Source organism: Oncorhynchus kisutch, linkage group LG28 (genome assembly GCF_002021735.2).
Source record: "Oncorhynchus kisutch isolate 150728-3 linkage group LG28, Okis_V2, whole genome shotgun sequence".
In the NCBI taxonomy this organism is placed as follows: domain Eukaryota; kingdom Metazoa; phylum Chordata; class Actinopteri; order Salmoniformes; family Salmonidae; genus Oncorhynchus; species Oncorhynchus kisutch.
In genome coordinates, this window is record NC_034201.2 from 42,340,436 (window position 1) to 42,363,199 (window position 22,764).

At 45.8% G+C, this 22,764-nt stretch overlaps 1 protein-coding gene across 1 annotated transcript in view; it reads right to left on the minus strand.

Annotated features, from left to right (window-relative positions):
• Positions 1–22,764, minus strand: part of LOC109880020 (uncharacterized) — a 234,318-nt gene that overhangs the window by 40,307 nt on the left and 171,247 nt on the right. Inside the window, exons 11-13 of the mRNA XM_031807688.1 lie at positions 15,896–16,903; positions 10,721–10,724; positions 6,446–6,615 (exon numbers count right to left, since the gene is read on the minus strand). Of these exons, the coding sequence (XP_031663548.1) occupies positions 6,446–6,615; positions 10,721–10,724; positions 15,896–16,903 (1,182 nt within the window). The remainder of the gene's footprint in view (positions 1–6,445; positions 6,616–10,720; positions 10,725–15,895; positions 16,904–22,764) is intronic.

Below are 22,764 nucleotides of genomic sequence, written 5' to 3' on the forward strand. Positions count from 1 at the left end.
AGACAGACCCAACTGGCATAGTCACCATCACTACCTACAGAGGTTTATCAGGGCTGTCCTCCCCAGAACAGCTGCAGCCAGGCTGGGTGGTAGGGGTGGTAGAGGGAGTGGTGGGCTGGTCAGTACTAACCCAGATAACCACGTCAGTGGGGGGGGGGATGCTGCCTGATGACATCATCAGATCATCACTTCCTGCTAGAAGCTACCTCTCACCACTATGAACGTTATGAGATGTTGGAGAATGTATTCAACATGTGACTTGTCACTCCATGTTGATGTAAGAGGTAAACTAACGCAGTGAAAATGACCAAGTCCATGTGTCAGATTATTTTACAAATCAAACCTCGTCCTATAGGGCGTCCTATAGGGCAAAATGGCTTGAAATGCTGGGGGTGTGAGTGAGTGAGTGAGTGAGTGAGTGAGTGGGTGAGTGGGTGAGTGAGTGAGTGAGTGAGTGAGTGAGTGAGTGAGTGGGTGAGTGAGTGAGTGAGTGGGTGAGTGAGTGAGTGAGTGAGTGAGTGAGTGGGTGAGTGAGTGAGTGAGTGAGTGAGTGGGTGAGTGAGTGAGTGAGTGAGTGGGTGAGTGAGTGGGTGAGTGGGTGAGTGAGTGAGTGGGTGAGTGAGTGAGTGGGTGAGTGGGTGAGTGAGTGAGTGAGTGAGTGAGTGAGTGAGTGAGTGAGTGAGTGAGTGAGTGGAGGGGGTAATGTTATGGAGCGATGGCTTATATAGCTGCCTGGTTGCATATTACACGGCTGATGCTGCTGTAAATACTAATGTGAACTAATGAAGTGAGACATGTGTACGTCCAACTAAAGGCATCCACTTCCCTCAGTCTTCTCTGATAGGTCCCACGTCCTACAGTACCATATCCTCCACTTCCCCTCCCTCAGTCTTCTCTGATAGGTCACATGTCAGTACCGTCTCCTCCACTTCCCCTCCCTCAGTCTTCTCTGATAGGTCCCACGTCCTACAGTACCGTCTCCTCCACTTCCCCTCCCTCAGTCTTCTCTGATAGGTCCCACATCCTACAGTACCGTCTCCTCCACTCCCCCTCCCTCAGTCTTCTCTGATAGGTCCCAAGTCCTACAGTACCGTCTCCTCCACTTCCCCTCCCTTAGTCTTCTCTGATAGGTCCCACGTCCTACAGTACCGTCTCCTCCACTTCCCCTCCCTCAGTCTTCTCTGATAGGTCCCACGTCCTACAGTACCGTCTCCTCCACTTCCCCTCCCTCAGTCTTCTCTGATAGGTCCCAAGTCCTACAGTACCGTCTCCTCCACTTCCCCTCCCTCAGTCTTCTCTGATAGGTCCCAAGTCCTACAGTACCGTATCCTCCACTTCCCCTCCCTCAGTCTTCTCTGATAGGCCCCACGTCCTACAGTACCGTCTCCTCCACTTCCCCTCCCTCAGTCTTCTCTGATAGGTCCCACGTCCTACAATACCGTCTCCTCCACTTCCCCTCCCTCAGTCTTCTCTGATAGGTCCCACGTCCTACAGTACCGTCTCCTCCACTTCCCCTCCCTCAGTCTTCTCTGATAGGTCCCACGTCCTACAGTACCGTCTCCTCCACTTCCCCTCCCTCAGTCTTCTCTGATAGGTCCCACGTCCTACAGTACCGTCTCCTCCACTTCCCCTCCCTCAGTCTTCTCTGATAGGTCCCACGTCCTACAGTACCGTCTCCTCCACTTCCCCTCCCTCAGTCTTCTCTGATAGGTCCCACGTCCTACAGTACCGTCTCCTCCACTTCCCCTCCCTCAGTCTTCTCTGATAGGTCCCACGTCCTACAGTACCGTCTCCTCCACTTCCCCTCCCTCAGTCTTCTCTGATAGGTCCCACGTCCTACAGTACCGTCTCCTCCACTTCCCCTCCCTCAGTCTTCTCTGATAGGTCCCACGTCCTACAGTACCATATCCTCCACTTCCCCTCCCTCAGTCTTCTCTGATAGGTCCCAAGTCCTACAGTACCGTCTCCTCCACTTCCCCTCCCTCAGTCTTCTCTGATAGGTCCCACGTCCTACAGTACCATATCCTCCACTTCCCCTCCCTCAGTCTTCTCTGATAGGTCCCACGTCCTACAGTACCGTCTCCTTACTTTCACTTCTGTAATGACTGGAGATACTCTAGTTACTAATGTCATGAGAACAGTCGTTTCCCTCACCAGAGTCCAGGTTGGTTTCAGTCGTTTCCCTCACCAGAGTCCAGGTTGGTTTCAGTCGTTTCCCTCACCAGAGTCCAGGTTGGTTTCAGTCATTTCAGTAGTTTCAGGTGAGATAGAAGACAGCCTACTGTAGGTCCATACAGTATATGTGTGTTTGTGTGTGCTGACGGTCAGTGCCTGTGTTTCTCTCCTAAGGACCAGGCAGAGCAGAGTCAGGAGCAACTGGGTCAGGGAGGATAGGATGGGAACAGTCAGGAGCAGCTGGGTCAGGGAGGGTAGGACAGGAACAGCCAGGAGTAGCTGGGTCAGGGAAGGTAGGATGGGAACAGTCAGGAGTAGCTGGGTCAGGGAGGGTAGGATGGGAACAGTCAGGAGTAGCTGGGTCAGGGAGGGTAGGATGGGAACAGTCAGGAGTAGCTGGGTCAGGGAGGGTAGGATGGGAACAGCCAGGAGCAGCTGGGTCAGGGAGGGTAGGATGGGAACAGCCAGGAGTAGCTGGGTCAGGGAGGGTAGGATGGGAACAGTCAGGAGCAGCTGGGTCAGGGAGGGTAGGACAGGAACAGCCAGGAGTAGCTGGGTTAGGGAGGGTAGGATGGGAACAGTCAGGAGCAGCTGGGTCAGGGAGGGTAGGACAGGAACAGCCAGGAGGTGCTGGGTCAGGGAGGGTAGGATGGGAACAGCCAGGAGCAGCTGGGTCAGGGAGGGTAGGATGGGAACAGTCAGGAGTAGCTGGGTCAGGGAGGGTAGGATGGGAACAGTCAGGAGCAGCTGGGTCAGGGTGGGTAGGATGGGAACAGCCAGGAGTAGCTGGGTCAGGGAGGGTAGGATGGGAACAGTCAGGAGTAGCTGGGTCAGGGAGGGTAGGATGGGAACAGCCAGGAGCAGCAGGGTCAGGGAGGGTAGGATGGGAACAGTCAGGAGCAGCTCGGTCAGGGAGGGTAGGACAGGAACAGCCAGGAGCAGCTGGGTCAGGGAGGGTAGGATGGGAACAAGAGGGGTGCTGGGAAAGGCTAGCGGAGGGGTGGGCGACAGGGTACGTATGCGTATAACAAGATAAAGTGCCGTATATTTATTATTTCCCAAAGAATCAATTTACACTCTGCTTTTCTGCAGCTCACACACACACACACACACACACGCACGTGCACGCGCACGCATGCACACACGCACACACACACACTCATGAATCCACACACACACACACATACACACACACACACTCTCATGACCCTGTTCAGCTGGGTCATGCAGGGTCGTTCAGCTGGGTCTGCAGGGTCGTGACCCAACACAGCTACAGTACGATAAGTTTCAGCTGGATCTGCAGGGTCGTGATCCAACACGGCCACAGTACGATAAGGTTCAGCTGAATATGCAGGAGTGGCCCGACACGGCTACAGTACGATAGGTTCAGCTGGATCTGCAGGGTCGTGACCCAACACGGCCACAGTACGATAAGGTTCAGCTGAATATGTAGGAGTGGCCAGACACGGCTACAGTACGATAGGTTCAGCTGGTTCAGCTGAATATGTAGGAGTGACCCGACACGTCTACAGTACGATAGGTTCAGCTGGTTCAGCTGAATATGTAGGAGTGACCCGACACGGCTACAGTACGATAGGTTCAGCTGGTTCAGCTGAATATGTAGGAGTGACCCGACACGGCTACAGTACGATAGGTTCAGCTGGTTCAGCTGAATATGTAGGAGTGGCCCGACACGGCTACAGTACGATAGGTTCAGCTGGTTCAGCTGAATATGTAGGAGTGGCCCGACACGGCTACAGTACGATAGGTTCAGCTGGTTCAGCTGAATATGTAGGAGTGGCCCGACACGGCTACAGTACGATAGGTTCAGCTGGTTCAGCTGAATATGTAGGAGTGGCCCGACACGGCTACAGTACGATAGGTTCAGCTGGTTCAGCTGAATATGTAGGAGTGACCCGACACGGCTACAGTACGATAGGTTCAGCTGGTTCAGCTGAATATGTATGAGTGACCCGACACGGCTACAGTACGATAGGTTCAGCTGGTTCAGCTGAATATGTAGGAGTGGCCCGACACGGCTACAGTACGATAGGTTCAGCTGGTTCAGCTGAATATGTAGGAGTGGCCCGACACGGCTACAGTACGATAGGTTCAGCTGGTTCAGCTGAATATGTAGGAGTGACCCGACACGGCTACAGTACGATAGGTTCAGCTGGTTCAGCTGAATATGTAGGAGTGGCCCGACACGGCTACAGTACGATAGGTTCAGCTGGTTCAGCTGAATATGTAGGAGTGACCCGACACGGCTACAGTACGATAGGTTCAGCTGGTTCAGCTGAATATGTAGGAGTGACACGGCTACAGTACGATAGGTTCAGCTGGTTCAGCTGAATATGTAGGAGTGACCCGACACGGCTACAGTACGATAGGTTCAGCTGGTTCAGCTGAATATGTAGGAGTGGCCCGACACGGCTACAGTACGATAGGTTCAGCTGGTTCAGCTGAATATGTAGGAGTGACCCGACACGGCTACAGTACGATAGGTTCAGCTGGTTCAGCTGAATATGTAGGAGTGACCCGACACGGCTACAGTACGATAGGTTCAGCTGGTTCAGCTGAATATGTAGGAGTGACCCGACACGGCTACAGTACGATAGGTTCAGCTGGTTCAGCTGAATATGTAGGAGTGACCCTCCCCTGTTGAAGGAGCTGCTTTAACTTCTTGGATATAGGGGGCGCTCTTTTAATTTATGGATAAAAAAACGTGCCCGTTTTAAGCGCAATATTTTGTCACGAAAAGATGCTCGACTATGCATATAATTGGCAGCTTTGGAAAGAAAACACTCTGACGTTTCCAAAACTGCAAAGATATTATCTGTGAGTGCCACAGAACTCATGCTACAGGCGAAACCAAGATGAAACTTCAACCAGGAAATGGGCAGAATTTTTGAAGCTCTGTTTTCCATTGTCTCCTTATATGGCTGTGAATGCGCCGGGAATGAGCCTGCCCTTTCTATCGTTTCTCCAAGATGTCTGCAGCATTGTGACGTATTTGTAGGCATATCATTGGAAGATTGGCCATAAGAGACTACATTTACCAGGGATCCGCCCTGTGTCCTTTGTCTAAATTGGTGCGTAATCTACAAACGCAGTCATCCAGTGATTGAGAGGAGAGAGGAGGCTTTCAACGAACGATATATCATAAAGAGATATGTGAAAAACACCTTGAGGATTGATTCTAAACAACGTTTACCATGTTTCAGTCGATATTATGGAGTTAATTTGGAAAAAAGTTCGGCGTTTTGAAGACTGAATTTTCTTTTGTTTTTGGTAGCCAAACGTGACGCACCAAACGGAGCGATTTGTCCTAAACAAATAATCTTTCAGGAAAAACTGAGCATTTGCTATCTAACTGAGAGTCTCCTCATTGAAAACATCTGAAGTTCTTCAAAGGTAAATGATTTTATTTGAATGATTTTCTGTTTTTTGTGAAAATGTTGCCTGCTGATGCTAACGCTAAATGCTACGCTAGCTGCGCTAGCTGTTACACAAATGCTTGTTTTGCTATGGTTGAGAAGCATATTTTGAAAATCTGAGATGACAGTGTTGTTAACAAAAGGCTAAGCTTGAGAGCTAGCATATTAATTTCATTTCATTTGCGATTTTCATGAATAGTTAACGTTGTGTTATGGTAATGAGCTTGAGGCTCTATTCACGATCCCGGATCCGGGATGGCTCGACGCAAGAAGTTAAACCTGCTTTAAACTGTGTACATAACAAATAACCTTTGATTGGATTTTGATTTGGAGAGGATAAACTGACACATCTAAAGAGAAATGATCCGTTGGTCGTAATGGTTTAGACGTGTAGACTCTGATTGGACAGTTAGGGTACAGGCTGTGGACTAAATGGTCAGTTGAAAAACAGGAAGTGTGACTGATAGACTCTGATTGGACAGTTAGGGTACAGGCTGTGGACTAAATGGTCAGTTGAAAAACAGGAAGTGTGACTGATAGACTCTGATTGGACAGTTAGGGTACAGGCTGTGGACTAAATGGTCAGTTGAAAAACATGAAGTGCGACTGATAGACTCTGATTGGACAGTTAGGGTACAGACTGTGGACTAAATGGTCAGTTGAAAAACAGGAAGTGTGACTGATAGACTCTGATTGGACAGTTAGGGTACAGGCTGTGGACTAAATGGTCAGTTGAAAAACAGGAAGTGTGACTGATAGACTCTGACAGGACAGTTAGTGTACAAGGCTGTGGACTGATTGGTCATTTGAAGAACAGGAAATGTGACTGGTACCTTTGGAAGGCGTTCTGGATCCCCAGGGTGCCGAGGGATGACCTTCTGTAGTCGTTGGAAACCGTAGTCGATGGTGGGTTCATTCAGAGCTGAGGACACACACACGCACAATACTGAACGGTTAGAGTGCTGGAAGATAATCTTATAACAATTCATGTTTTCGTCATACGCTCAGAATGTAATCTGGAATTGAGTTCACTCTTCGTACAGTATTCATCTTGTTTTATTAATTTTCCAGCTAATTTCTGAAGTTGTGTTCCACAGGAAGTACAATATCTATCAAGTGTAGGAAAGTGACTGTCCTGAATACATCAAGAAACCAGACTGGTACCAAGGCCCTTTCCAGCCTGTGATTGCTTTAAAGGGGCAATATGTAATTGCTACACCCATTTTTTAAAACTTGTTAATTAATTATATATACCCATTGATTCTTCAAGAATATAACTTAGGAATGTCTCATGAGCTTAGTTTAACTGTCACACCCCATGAGAACACAACATATAAGCTTGTTTTTCTCCAATGTTTGTAAACATTGTAAACGTAAACAAACACTGTACACTCACAACATGGTTAACAAAAATCATTTTGATATCACGGATGGTCAGTTATTGCGTCTATTAATCTGAGAGTGGTTACATTTCTCCAGGCCCTTTTTACCAAAACAGGCTTTCACTGACATTTTCAACATGTCCCTGTCCGAGTCTGTAATACCAAACATGTTTTAAGCAGACCACCATAGTTCCTGTGTCCAGGAACACCAAGGTAACCTGCCTAAATGACTACCGACCCGTAGCACTCAAGTCTGTAGCCATAAAGTGCTTTGAAAAGCTGATCCATGGCTCACATCAACACCATTATCCCAGAAACACTAGACCCACTCCAATTTGCATACCGTCCCAACAGATCCACAGATGATGCACTCTCTACTGCACTCCACACTGCCCTTTCCGACCGGGACAAAAGGAACACCTATGTGAGAATGCTATTCATTAACTACAGCTCAGCATTAAACACCATTGTGCCTTCAAAGCTCATCAATAAGCTAAGGACCCTGGGAATAAACACCTCCCTCTGCAACTGGATCCTGGACTTCCTGACATGCTGCCCCCAGGTGGTAAGGGTAGGTAACAACACATCTGCCACGCTGATCCTCAAATCAAATCAAATCAAATCAAATTTATTTATATAGCCCTTCGTACATCAGCTGATATCTCAAAGTGCTGTACAGAAACCCAGCCTAAAACCCCAAACAGCAAGCAATGCAGGTGTAGAAGCACGGTGGCTAGGAAAAACTCCCTAGAAAGGCCAATACCTAGGAAGAAACCTAGAGAGGAACCAGGCTATGTGGGGTGGCCAGTCCTCTTCTGGCTGTGCCGGGTGGAGATTATAACAGAACATGGCCAAGATGTTCAAATGTTCATAAATGACCAGCATGGTCGAATAATAATAAGGCAGAACAGTTGAAACTGGAGCAGCAGCACAGTCAGGTGGAAGTTGAAACTGGAGCAGCAGCATGGCCAGGTGGACTGGGGACAGCAAGGAGTCATCATGTCAGGTAGTCCTGGGGCATGGTCCTAGGGCTCAGGTCAATTGAAACTGGAACAGCAGCATGGCCAGGTGGACTGGGGACAGCAAGGAGTCATCATGTCAGGTAGTCCTGGGGCATGGTCCTAGGGCTCAGGTCCTCCGAGAGAGAGAAAGAAAGAGAGAAGGAGAGAATTAGAGAGCCATAGATTCACACAGGACACCGAATAGGACAGGAGAAGTACTCCAGATATAACAAACTGACCCCAGCCCCCCGACACATAAACTACTGCAGCATAAATACTGGAGGCTGAGACAGGAGGGGTCAACACAGGGGCCCATCAGGGGTGCGTGCTCAGTCCCCTCCTGTACTCCCTGTTCACTCATGACTGCAAGGCCAGGTATGACTCCAACACCATCATTAAGTTTGACGATGACACAACAGTGGTAGGCCTGATCACCGACAATGACGAGATAGCCTATAGGGGGGAGGTCAGAGACCTGGCCGTATGGTGCCAGGACAACAACCTCTCCCTCAACGTGATCAAGACAAAGGAGATGATTGTGGACTACAGGAAAAAGAGGACCGAGCACACCCCCATTCTCATCGACGGGGCTGTAGTGGAGCAGGTTGAGAGCTTCGAGTTCCTTGGTGTCCACATCACCAACAAACTAACATGGTCCAAGCACACCAAGACAGTCATGAAGTGGGCATAAATATTTGGTCACCTACAAGCAAGCAAGATTTCTGGCTCTCACAAACCTGTAACTTCTTCTTTAAGAGGCTCCTCTGTCCTCCACTCGTTACCTGTATTAATGGCACCTGTTTGAACTTGTTATCGGTATAAAAGACACCTGTCCACAACCTCAAACAGTCAAACTCCAAACTCCACTATGGCCAAGACCAAAGAGCTGTCAAAGGACACCAGAAACAACTTTGTAGATCTGCACCAGGCTGGGAAGACTGAATCTGCAATAGGTAAGCAGCTTGGTTTGAAGAAATCAACTGTGGGAGCAAATATTAGGAAACATACAAGACGGGCAATGAAGGAGTGGCTTCGTAAGAAGCATTTCAAGGTCCTGGAGTGGCCTAGCCAGTCTCCACATCTCAACCCCATAGAAAATCTTTGGAGGGAGTTGAAAGTCTGTGTTGCCTAGCAACAGCCCCAAAACATCACTGCTCTAGAGGAGATCTGCATGGAGGAATGGGCCAAAATACCAGCAACAGTGTGTGAAAACCTTTTGAAGACTTACAGAAAACGTTTGACCTCTGTCATTGCCAACAAAGGGTATATAACAAAGTATTGAGATAAACTTTTGTTATTGACCAAATACACTGCTCAAAAAAATAAAGGGATCACTTAAACAACACAATGTAAATCCAAGTCAATCACACTTCTGTGAAATCAAACTGTCCACTTAGGAAGCAACACTGATTGACAATAAACTTCACATGCTGTTGTGCAAATGGAATAGACAATAGGTGGAAATTATAGGCAATTTGCAAGACACCCCCAATAAAGGAGTGGTTCTGCAGGTGGTGACCACAGACCACTTCTCAGTTCCTATGCTTCCTGGCTGATGATTTGGTCACTTTTGAATGCTGGCGGTGCTTTCACTCTAGTGGTAGCATAAGACGGAGTCTACAACCCACACAAGTGGCTCAGGTAGTGCAGCTCATCCAGGATGGGACATCAATGCGAGCTGTGGCAAGAAGGTTTGCTGTATCTGTCAGCGTAGTGTCCAGAGCATGGAGGCGCTACCAGGAGACAGGCCCGTACATCAGGAGATGTGGAGAAGGCCATAGGAAGGCAACAACCCAGCAGCAGGACCGCTACCTCACAAATCTTATTTTCAATGACGGCCTAGGAACAGTGGGTTAACTGGTCTAGGAACAGTGGGTTAACTGCCTGTTCAGGGGCAGAACAACAGATTTGTGCCTTGTCAGCTCAGGGGTTTGAACTCGCAACCTTCCGGTTACTAGTCCAACGCTCTAACCACTAGGCTACCCTGCCGCCCCAAATAAACTTTGATTTGATTTAGTATGTTTGTAGCCTACATTGTGTGTGAATTGTAACTGTATTGTTGTGTACAACATGTGCTAACATAAGTACACACAAATCCTATGGCACACAAGGATGGGCCTGCAGTCTCTTGGACCTTCACTGGGACCTCTTCATCTGCAGACAGGCTTTCATAGCTCTCCATATCTGAGGACAGACATCAAGAATCAATCTTCATTATATTCCAATTAGACAGCCCTGACTTATCTCTGTTGGTCTTCATAGTTTTCCTTTTCTGACAGCTGGAGAAGAAAATCCTTTCACCCTCTTCCATTGCTGATATCTACAAACGCATCTGGGTAATGAATTTTTAATTTACAATGATAAATAGGTGAACATTAAGATAACAAGCTAATATGGCGTTAGCCAGCTGATATTTAACTTAACACTAGTATGTAAAATTGCTAGCTAGCAGCTCATCAGCCAACACACAGTGGCAATACTTACTTGAATAGGTTCTGCTTCTGGTCAAAACCTACCGTGAGTCGAATCAAAAGTCCACACTGCACACCTCTTCTCAGTCTGCGGCGCCCTGGAGCAGCACCTGGGATCAGTTGAATTGCCTCATGGGGTACAAACCAAGGATCCAATTCAGGAAAGTTGTATTTCAGGTAGGAATGCTGGTGAGTGACTGCCGATCCAATAACCAAAAGTTATTTTCAGCTGTAGGTGATAGTCACGTTCTGACCATACTAAAACAAAGACATAACAAGGAACAGAGAACTGGAAGGAGAGGCGGCCAAAGAAAGAATTGGTTTGGGGGTGACTAGTTGTACTGTCACGGTCTAACTTTAGTTCCTTTGTTTTAGTTTGGTCAGGGCATGAGTTGGGTGGGTTGTGTATGTTAGTTTTTCTATGATTTTCTATTTCTGTATTTTTCTGGTATGGTTCTCAATCAGAGGCAGCTGTCATTCATTGTCCCTGATTGAGAACCATATTTAGGAAGCCTGTTTTCTATTGTGTTGCATGGGTGATTGTAAACATAAAACACCAGACAGGACTGTTTCGTTCATTCTCCTTGGTATTTTGTTTAGTGTTCTCATGATTTTTAACAGCACGATAATGCCCCATGCCACAAGGCTGGGATTGTCCAGGAATGGTTACATGAACATTAGTGAATTCAGCTAACTACCAGCCAAATTGACACAAGTGTGGGAAGCATTGGAGTCAATAAGGACCAGCATCCCTGTAGAACACTTTGGACACCTTGTAGAGTACATGCCCCAATAATTTTTTTTGTTTTTGTTTTTAACCTTCAAATTCTTATTTTCAATGAGGGCCTAGGAACAGTGGGTTAACTGCTGTTCAGGGGCAGAACGACAGATTTGTACCTTGTCAGCTCGGGGGTTTGAACTTGCAACCTTCCGGTTACTAGTCCAACGCTCTAACCACTAGGCTACACTGCAACTCAGCATTAAGGTGTTTCTAATGTTTTATACACTCAGTGTCTATTGAGACACATTACAGAAAGTAGCCTACAAGTAGCAAAACAGAACTCACTTGATTCTATTGGCTACTGTTTACACACAATATTGCCAAAAGTATGTGGACACCCCTTCAAATGAGGGGATTTGGCTATTTTAGCCACACCCGTTGATGACAGGTGTATAAAATCGAGGCACACAACCATGCAATCTCCATAGACAAACATTGGCAGTAGAATGGCCTTATTGAAGAGCTCAAGACAGTTTCGTTATCACCTTTGTGCCAAACGTATCAATGGAATTTGTTCATGAATTGTCTTCAAGTCCGATTTCCCCCCACAAATCACAGCTAGTTATTAACGTTGTATATTCATGCTATTACATGGAAGAGCTTGTGCTGCATACAGAAGGAAAAACAATGGAAATCTCTCACGCGCTCTTGTCCAGGACCTGCTCATTCAATGTGATGGATTCCTGACATTGGAAGATGAGACGGACTGATTGAAGTAAATGGATAGTCCAGGATCTGGTGTTTGTATGTGGCTGCTTTGAAAGTGAACTGTGTTTGTGTGTGATCAGGGGTGTATTTATTCCACCGATTCTGTTGAAAAACTTTCCTTAAATGGAACCAAACGAAAGAAAGAAAAACATACCAGAATTTGTCCAATAGAAACTCTTGTTTGCAACTGTTGGACTAATGATTACACCCCAGATCAGATAGATACAGGCAAGAGTGTGCAAGGCGGTGCTGGTGAATGGCAAATGAATGATAGTCATCCAATATGCTGTATAGAAATAAGGCCATGCTCATTCAAAAATAACTATCCTCCCGTATCTTAAACGGCACAGACCGTCACGGGCATTTACTAATTGGCTCCTGAAACCGGAACTAGCAAGATGTCAGCCTCCTTGAATAGGCGTATCTGACCGTGAGTAGATTATGTTCAAAACAACGGTCGGCCATCTTGGAGGCTGTCTCTCGTTCTTATTATAACTCAATGCATTGCTGGCTTCCACCATTTTAATGTAGTCAACTGGGTGGTACTTCCAACTTCATTGGCTGATCCCTCCTGACTCTGTTGGAGTCATCTCCAGCTGGCTCGTCAATAGGGATTATGCTGAGCCACGGGGCACCGGTCTATGGCCCGTGATGTAAACGGTGAACAGGCAAATGTGGCAAGGGATTTAGTGCCCTTCTCAAATAGCAACAGTAATCTGCGCCTTTCGGTCATTTTGTCAACAAGGCAGCATGGTGCATCATCCAAAAAAATCAATTGTACAAAAATATTTGTTCTAATTTTTAAAACCAGGTTTTATTGGGAAGGCAGATAAAGCTTTTTATCAAAATCAATAACTTTTTCATGTGAAAACACAGAATCCTACTCATTACTCCAAGTGCTTAATTACATCACTTTTGTTTGGAACCTGACTTCCCTGTGGGCTTTGAATGTGGCACCTGGCCAAAACGAATCCGTGCAAAACATGCCTATCCGGGGGCCCAGGCCAGATTAATCGAATCCCCTCAGTGCCGCTGCGCATTCTATCACGGACGCTATAACGACAAACAAAGATGAGTCCTCTATCTATCTCTATGGCCGCACACCATTGTTCAGAATCTGTGCTGTGAAGACGGTGCTTTTTGTCTCAATTTCTATTTATTACTACAGGTAGGTAATAGTTTAAACGTGCTATCTAAAATCGAAAGAACATGTCATAACATGATAGGTTACAAATCCGTCAAGGGATTGCCAGGTTTCTTATGTTAAATTTGTGTCGTGATAAACGATTTTACAAGTCATATAGCTTGAGATTTTGGGTTTGTCTGACTTAATGTACACCATTTCGTCAAGGTAATTTTAAAAAATCAATTTATTTGAGATTTCTGAGTTCGTTTAATGTTATTGGTTTTGTGTGTCAAACAAAAATCTCACGAGCTGATAAAATGGCGGCGCCCGCTGTCTGCGTTTTAAAGTCCAAATAGAAGACAATGGACCCGATCATATATTTATGTGATTGGTGCAGTATATTAACTAATATACATGGGTTCTATCTTGAACCATTATTTATTCGTTTACAATTGTACAATTTATACTCTCCGCATATATAAACCACTAACACAAAATCGTAATTTTGACACATGGGGAGCTTACTGTACATAGTAAACTGGTGTGCACCAAATTGTAGTTCACATTTTGGTGTGGAAAACGGCTGATAATTTTTGATGAATATTGAAGAAAAGTCCTAACACAATTACAATCTTTAGGGAATACAAATCTCATTTAATAAATTACATGTGAAAAAAACGTTAAGCCAGCAGCAGATGAAACAGAACCTGAATGATCTCCCCCTGGTTTTAGCTTGCTGCCATCACGGTCTAGGTTTAGGATATTTAGCCCATACCAGTGACAAACAAACGATGTTATCGACGTATGGCAGGATCAAACAAAGTCTAGCTCACTTATTTTGCCAGCTAGAAAGAAAAGGGACACAAATATATTCCGAATCGGAGCAAGCTGCCCACCCAGAAAACGTCTTTAAAAAGATGTTGAAAAGACGACTATGCTTGTTCGGTTTTGGTTGAAAATAAGTATTTTTCAGGTCGTTGTTTTAAGGACCCAGAGCAAGTGACGTCACGATTGAAACTAAATTTATCGCGAACACCGCTAACTAGCCAGCCGTTTCACATCCGTTACACACACAAGAGGATCTGACAGACAAGTTGATTGCAAATAAAAGTGACATTTTACTTGGAATAATACATATTGTTCAACATTTCAATAATATTCTAATGGATCAACGTTAAATTTTAACACAAGTTTCAATTTTGTAGTACATTTTGAGTCATTCCCCAAAATAGGTGCCTTTTGAATAAGTGCATAATTTATACATAAAATATCAGAGGGAATAACAAATACACACACATTTTGTGGAACAATCCACTTCCTGGCATAATTCATGGGAAACAGCTCTGGTCTTGATCAGTTGTGGATGTATAATTATAATCTTCACTCTTTCATTTTCTGAAAAAAGTTTGAAGGTAAATAGTAAACAAACTGTAGTAATGAATACACTGAGAGCAAGTTTGAACTACATTTTGACAGGCTTCTTAGCTAGTTAATTTTGGTCAAAGCATTTGACACATTCTCCTCTTAATTGTAACATATTAATGCCCTCTCTCCTGTGAGCTAACGTTCTTATCTAGCTAGATAGCTAACCCATACTACAGTTAGTTAGCAAACCAACCAGCTTCACAGTAGGTACCCAGAGAGTAACGTTGATGTTGGACTAGCTAGTTAATTTAAAAAAAAAAGTTATGTAAAAAAAACAATGACTCCACACCCGTTACCAGAAAACATAGCTAACCGTTGTTAGCTAGACCGATACAGTAAACTAGCTGACAGTACAACTATCAAATATGTTAATGTTATCCCTGCTTTCCCGCCTTACTATCTAATTAGCTAGCAACTAAGTTAGTGTTAACTAGCATGCAAGTATCCAAGCAGACTTGCTAACTTTAGCCTAGAGAAATAATCGTTTGGGACAGAAACTGATAATGAATATAACTTTATCAAATTAAAACGTTTTCAGAAATGTTGATGCTTACAATTATCCTCGTGTCGTTGTGTTACCGTCCTGAGGAACAAATGTCGGGTGAATGACTTGCTCTTTCTGCTTCTCCCAGTTTGGAGACATGACGGTTATAAATTGTAATAAATTCCGTTGTGACATTGTAAACTAATGATTTTAAATTACAGGTAATTTTCAGTCATTCTGTCTATCAGAACATCTAACAAGCTATTCAATTATATATATTTAAATCAATATATTTCATATTGTGTGTATATAGAAAAATAATCAAACTTCTACTATATGCAATATTGTATACTTGCATTCGTGTATCTAATGCATTTCAATGAGTAGAGGCTGACCTTCGGCTATAATTGGATCAAAACATACATTTTTGGGCGAAATTAAGTCCATGATGGATAGACCTGATAGAGCTGAAAATTCGCCGTCCGTGGACGTCGCCACTGATGCCATGGCAAAGCCACCGTGAAATTCCCCTTTAATCTGTAGTTGTTGGCTTTTTGCAATGCAGGATTCAACATGCAGGAGTTAGTCTGTAGCGGGGGGTGTCTGGTTTTGGGGAGGGATATATGGCGAAGCGGAAGTGCTGTTCGAGTCTACCTCTCCCGTTGAGTAAAGTTGGTAAGAATGAATGGAAGACAGAGACAACGAAAAATAGAGCAAACAGACCAAAAGTTGTAAACGAACACCAAAACAAATGGATTTATAAAGCCCTCTTACATCAGCTGATATCTCAAAGTGCTGTACAGAACCCCAGCCTAAAAACCCAAACAGCAAGCAATGTTGGTGTAGAAGCACGGTGGCTAGGAAAAGGTGGAGTAAGGAGTGTGGGGTGAGGGGGAGTGTGGGGCGGAGTAAGGAGTGTGGGGTGAGGGGGAGTGTGGGGTGTAGTAAGGAGTGTGGGGTGAGGGGGAGTGTGGGTGTGGAGTAAGGAGTGTGGGGTGAGGGGGAGTGTGGGGTGTAGTAAGGAGTGTGGGGTGATGGGGAGTGTGGGGTGAGGGGGAGTGTGGGGTGTGGGGTGGAGGGGGAGTGTGGGGTGTAGGAAGGAGTGTGGGGTGTAGTAAGGAGTGTGGGGGTGAGGGGGAGTGTGGGGTGAGGGGGAGTGTGGGGTGAGGGGGAGTGTGGGGTGAGGGGGGAGTGTGGGGTGTAATAAGGAGTGTGGGGGTGGAGTAAGGAAGTGTGGGTGTAATAAGGAGTGTGGGTGAGGGGGAGTGTGGGGTGTAGTAAGGAGTGTGGGGTTTAGTAAGGAGTGTGGGGTGAGGGGGAGTGTAGGGTGTAATAAGGAGTGTGGGTGTAATAAGGAGTGTGGGGTGAGGGGGAGTGTGGGGTGAGGGGAGTGTGGTGTGTAGGAAGGAGTGTGGGGTGGAGTAAGGAGTGTGGGGTGAGGGGTAGTGTGGGGTGAGGGGGAGTGTGGGGTGTAATAAGGAGTGTGGGGTGGAGTAAGGAGTGTGGGGTGTAATAAGGAGTGTGGGGTGAGGGGGAGTGTGGGGTGAGGGGAGTGTGTGGTGTAGTAAGGAGAAGGGACTGGGGTTCGGGGCTGGGGGCTGGGGGATGAGGGTCAGGGCTGTGGGCTGAGTGCTGGGGTTCGGGCTGGGGCTGAGGGCTGGGGTTCGGGCTGGGGGCTGAGGGCCGGGTCTGGGGGGTGGGGGTCGGGGCTGGGAAATGAGGGCCGGGGCTGGGGGTCGGGTTCGGGCTGGGGAATGATGGCTGGGGGCTAGGGCCTGGGGTCGGGGCTGGGGGCTGGGGAATGATGGCTGAGGGCTAGGGGCTGGGGGCTGGGGGCTGGGAAATGAGGGCTGGGTGATGCTGCCTGTAAAGGCTCCATTAACAAGCGGATATGGAGATGGATGGGCTCTGCTCTGTGTGTCAACATGGCCACGCAGTTGTGGATGTCAGAGGCTGTTTAGTCCCCTTTATTGCTATCGATTTCCACATTGGGCACAATCTTCGCACTAGGAGAGCGGATAATATTCACTTAACGAGAGGTAAGAGGGCAGAAAGAGGGAGCAGAGGAGAGGAGGGGAAGGGGGAGGGAGAGGAGTGAGAGGACCGGGGGAGGAGGGGTAGGAGAGGAGGGGAGATGCGCAGGCTTTCTGGAGCAGGCCGTTTGAAGCGAAATATGCACTGGAGCAATATCAACATGACAAAATGAGATGTTTTGTGGTGTTCATTAAAAACAAAACAAAATACGATTTCCTTTCACTGTTGATGCCGGCTGAGAGAGAAAAACATGATTTCCTTTCACAGTTGATGCCGGCTGAGAGAGAAAAACATGATTTCCTTTCACTGTTGATGCCGGCTGAGAGAGAAAAACATGATTTCCCTTCACTGTTGATGCCGGCTGAGAGAGAAAAACATGATTTCCCTTCACTGTTGATGCCGGCTGAGAGAGAAAAACATGATTTCCCTTCACTGTTGATGCCGGCTGAGAGAGAAAAACATGATTTCCCTTCACAGTTGATGCCGGCTGAGAGAGAAAAACATGATTTCCCTTCACTGTTGATGCCGGCTGAGAGAGAAAAACATGATTTCCCTTCACTGTTGATGCCGGCTGAGAGAGAAAAACATGATTTCCCTTCACTGTTGATGCCGGCTGAGAGAGAAAAACATGATTTCCCTTCACTGTTGATGCCGGCTGAGAGAGAAAAACATTCAAAGCGCTCAAGCATAATCAGATACAAAATATGTTTGTTTTGTCTTAGGAAAGAACTAACCTTTCCTCCACTTCCACCGCTGTAAAAACCTCCTGAACACACATTTAAATATGTGTGGGAATGGGGGCAAAGGTCAAAGTACTAGTCTATGCAAAGAGACCAACCGATATAACAGGGGACTTTATAGGCTTTCAAATGTGCACATATGTTCCCATTCATATGAATGAAGTGGAGAGGTGGTCAAAAGCTGACAGCTGATCCAGCGCAACTTATAGGAGTAATTAGGGTTAACTGTCTTTGATACTTACCTAGTCGGCTTTGGGACTGGAACCAGTAACCTTCTACTTACTGGCTCAACACTCTTAACTAGTTTACCTGCCACAAGCTATAATCATAGTCCAATCATAGACAATCACAGTCAAAAGCTGTTCCGTATGACTAATTTGGCTTTGTAAAATAACTCAAAACAGTTATAAAACTAAACATGTTAAAGACAAACAACCAACAACCCACACCATCGTATCAGGAAACGCCTGTTAATCAACAACCCACACCATCGTATCAGGAAACGCCTGTTAATCAACAACCCACACCATCGTATCAGGAAACGCCTGTTAATCAACAACCCCACACCATCGTATCAGGAAACGCCTGTTAATCAACAACCCACACCATCTTATCAGGAAACGCCTGTTAATCAACAACCCACACCATCGTATCAGGAAACGCCTGTTAATCAACAACCCACACCATCGTATCAGGAAACGCCTGTTAATCAACAACCCACACCATCGTATCAGGAAACGCCTGTTAATCAACACCCCACACCATCGTATCAGGAAACGCCTGTTAATCAACAACCCACACCATCGTATCAGGAAACGCCTGTTAATCAACAACCCACACCATCGTATCAGGAAACGCCTGTTAATCAACAACCCACACCATCGTATCAGGAAACGCCTGTTAATCAACAACCCACACCATCTTATCAGGAAACGCCTGTTAATCAACAACCCACACCACCGTATCAGGAAACGCCTGTTAATCAACAACCCACACCATCTTTTCAGGAAATGCCTGTTAATCAACAACCCACACCATCTTATCAGGAAATGCCTGTTAATCAACAACCCACACCATCTTATCAGGAAATGCCTGTTAATCAACAACCCACACCATCTTATCAGGAAATGCCTGTTAATCAACAACCCACACCATCTTATCAGGAAATGCCTGTTAATCAACAACCCACACCATCTTATCAGGAAATGCCTGTTAATCAACAACCCACACCATCTTATCAGGAAATGCCTGTTAATCAACAACCCACACCACCTTATCAGGAAATGCCTGTTAATCAACAACCCACACCATCCTATCAGGAAATGCCTGTTAATCAACAACCCACACCATCTTATCAGGAAATGCCTGTTAATCAACAACCCACACCATCTTATCAGGAAATGCCTGTTAATCAACAACCCACACCATCTTATCAGGAAATGCCTGTTAATCAACAACCCACACCATCTTATCAGGAAATGCCTGTTAATCAACAACCCACACCATCGTATCAGGAAACGCCTGTTAATCAACAACCCACACCATCGTATCAGGAAACGCCTGTTAATCAACAACCCACACCATCGTATCAGGAAACGCCTGTTAATCAACAACCCACACCATCTTATCAGGAAACGCCTGTTAATCAAACAACCCACACCACCGTATCAGGAAACGCCTGTTAATCAACAACCCACACCATCTTTTCAGGAAATGCCTGTTAATCAACAACCCACACCATCTTATCAGGAAATGCCTGTTAATCAACAACCCACACCATCTTATCAGGAAATGCCTGTTAATCAACAACCCACACCATCTTATCAGGAAATGCCTGTTAATCAACAACCCACACCATCTTATCAGGAAATGCCTGTTAATCAACAACCCACACCACCTTATCAGGAAATGCCTGTTAATCAACAACCCACACCACCTTATCAGGAAATGCCTGTTAATCAACAACCCACACCATCTTATCAGGAAATGCCTGTTAATCAACAACCCACACCATCTTATCAGGAAATGCCTGTTAATCAACAACCCACACCATCTTATCAGGAAATGCCTGTTAATCAACAACCCACACCATCTTATCAGGAAATGCCTGTTAATCAACAACCCACACCATCTTATCAGGAAACGCCTGTTAATCAACAACCCACACCATCGTATCAGGAAACGCCTGTTAATCAACAACCCACACCATCTTATCAGGAAATGCCTGTTAATCAATAACCCACACCATCTTATCAGGAAATGCCTGTTAATCAACAACCCACACCATCTTATCAGGAAATGCCTGTTAATCAACAACCCACACCATCTTATCAGGAAATGCCTGTTAATCAACAACCCACACCATCTTATCAGGAAATGCCTGTTAATCAACAACCCACACCACCTTATCAGGAAATGCCTGTTAATCAACAACCCACACCACCTTATCAGGAAATGCCTGTTAATCAACAACCCACACCATCTTATCAGGAAATGCCTGTTAATCAACAACCCACACCATCTTATCAGGAAATGCCTGTTAATCAACAACCCACACCATCTTATCAGGAAATGCCTGTTAATCAACAACCCACACCATCTTATCAGGAAATGCCTGTTAATCAACAACCCACACCATCTTATCAGGAAACGCCTGTTAATCAACAACCCACACCATCGTATCAGGAAACGCCTGTTAATCAACAACCCACACCATCTTATCAGGAAATGCCTGTTAATCAATAACCCACACCATCTTATCAGGAAATGCCTGTTAATCAACAACCCACACCATCTTATCAGGAAATGCCTGTTAATCAACAACCCACACCATCTTTTCAGGAAATGCCTGTTAATCAACAACCCACACCATCTTATCAGGAAATGCCTGTTAATCAACAACCCACACCATCTTATCAGGAAATGCCTGTTAATCAACAACCCACACCATCTTATCAGGAAACGTCCTGTTAATCAACAACCCACACCATCTTATCAGGAAATGCCTGTTAATCAACAACCCACACCATCTTATCAGGAAACTCGTGCCATTGTGTCTTTAGAAACAGACAGTTTATTGAAACACCACACTATAGATATGACGCTAGTGAAACTTGACCAAATAAACATGTTAGTTGAATGGAGAAGTGATCTCTGTCCTCTCTACATGTGAAACAGGTCAAACCCCATGGGGAGAATTCACTCTCTAACTGTGTCATTGTTTTCCACTTGTTAACCCGTGTTGACTTTGGGAAGAGACGCTCTGGTTTGTGTTTCTCCCTGCATTAGCTAGTGGTTTTATACAGAAATAGCACGAAGGGCAGCGCAGGAGGTTGTACCAACTCAGACCTTATTTCGCAAAAAAAATTCAGCGGCGGAATTACTGAAGAGAAAAGAAATTGCAGTGATGATATATATATTTTTTTAATATATTTTTTAATAAAGTGACCCAATATGAACAGGAATTTGTCCTTGGAGTTTACTCCAATTTATACCTTGAGAACAGAACACATGACATTACTTCATCTTAGTAACCCTACTCGACCACGGTCAGAGATCAACACATTACTGGACACTACAGCAACCATTCACACCACAGCCAAATGTTGCAAACGTAGCAAGATGGGAAAATAAGGAGAATAATGTCAGGAGAATCTTCCAAGATTATGCTGGTGGTTTTTGACACTGTGGATTTTCAACAGTCTAGTAGTGTATATGGGAGAATAATGACATGGTATCGTATTTATTTCTACTTAAAACATTTATATTTTTACCTTTATTTAACTAGGCAAGTCAGTTAAGAACAAATTCTTATTTACAATGACGGCCTACCCCGGCAATGCTGGGCCAATTGTGCGTTGCCCCATGGGACTCCCAATCACAGCCGGTTGTGATACAGCCTGGATTTGAACCAGGGTGTCTGTAGTGACAGGCAGTGCCTTAGACCGCTGCGCCACTCAGGAGCCCCATAGGGACAGGCATTCTGACAGCCCTCTACCAAACCAGAACAGATTCAAACGAGTAAAACTAAATAGCAATAAATAAATTAACACAACTCCCCCCCTCCCTATCTCCCTCTCCTCCTCCCTCTCCCCCTCCCTCTCCTCCTCCCTCTCCCCCTACTCAAACCACTATGTGAAGGATTCCTTGCAATCACACAGATCAATGCTCATTGAAATTTCATGAGGGCATATCCAGGCCTCATCATATTTCACAATAATGACCTGGAGAAGAGGATGGTGTGAGTGCACAGGGAGAAGAGGAGAGGAGAGGAGAGGAAGAGAGTAAGGAGGGGGTCAGACCCCCCCCCCTCCCTTAAAAATGGGTCAGAGCTAAGGCCAGTATGGGGAGAGGGAGGAGGGAACCTAAATCACTCCTGAAGTCCCATCTACTGATACATACTGGGACACGGACAGACAACACTTCACACCGCAGATCCACATACACCTCCACTGGGGAGTGTTCAACATGTAGTACACTATAAACCTTCTAATGAAACCAACACAATTAGAATAGTATGTACTTTCACCCTATTCTCTTCACCTGCCTCTTCCAACAGCCTAGGATGTTTACTATAAATACAGTGTACATAAAACATCAACATTGCTTCCATTGTTTCCTTTGTGTTCGGTGTGTTTTCACCTCTGTGAGTTTTAACCAGACAGGCCAGACAGGCCAGACAGACCAGACAGACCAGACAGACCAGACAGGACAGACAGACCAGACAGACCAGACAGGCCAGACAGGACAGACAAGCCAGACAGGCCAGACAGGCCAGACAGACCAGACCGACCAGACAGGCCAGACAGACCAGACAGACCAGACAGGCCAGACCGGCCAGACAGGCCAGACAGGCCAGACAGACCAGACCGACCAGACAGGCCAGACAGGCCAGACAGACCAGACCGACCAGACAGGCCAGACAGACCAGACAGGACAGACAGGCCAGACAGATCAGACAGACCAGACCGACCAGCCAGGCCAGACAGACCAGGCGACCA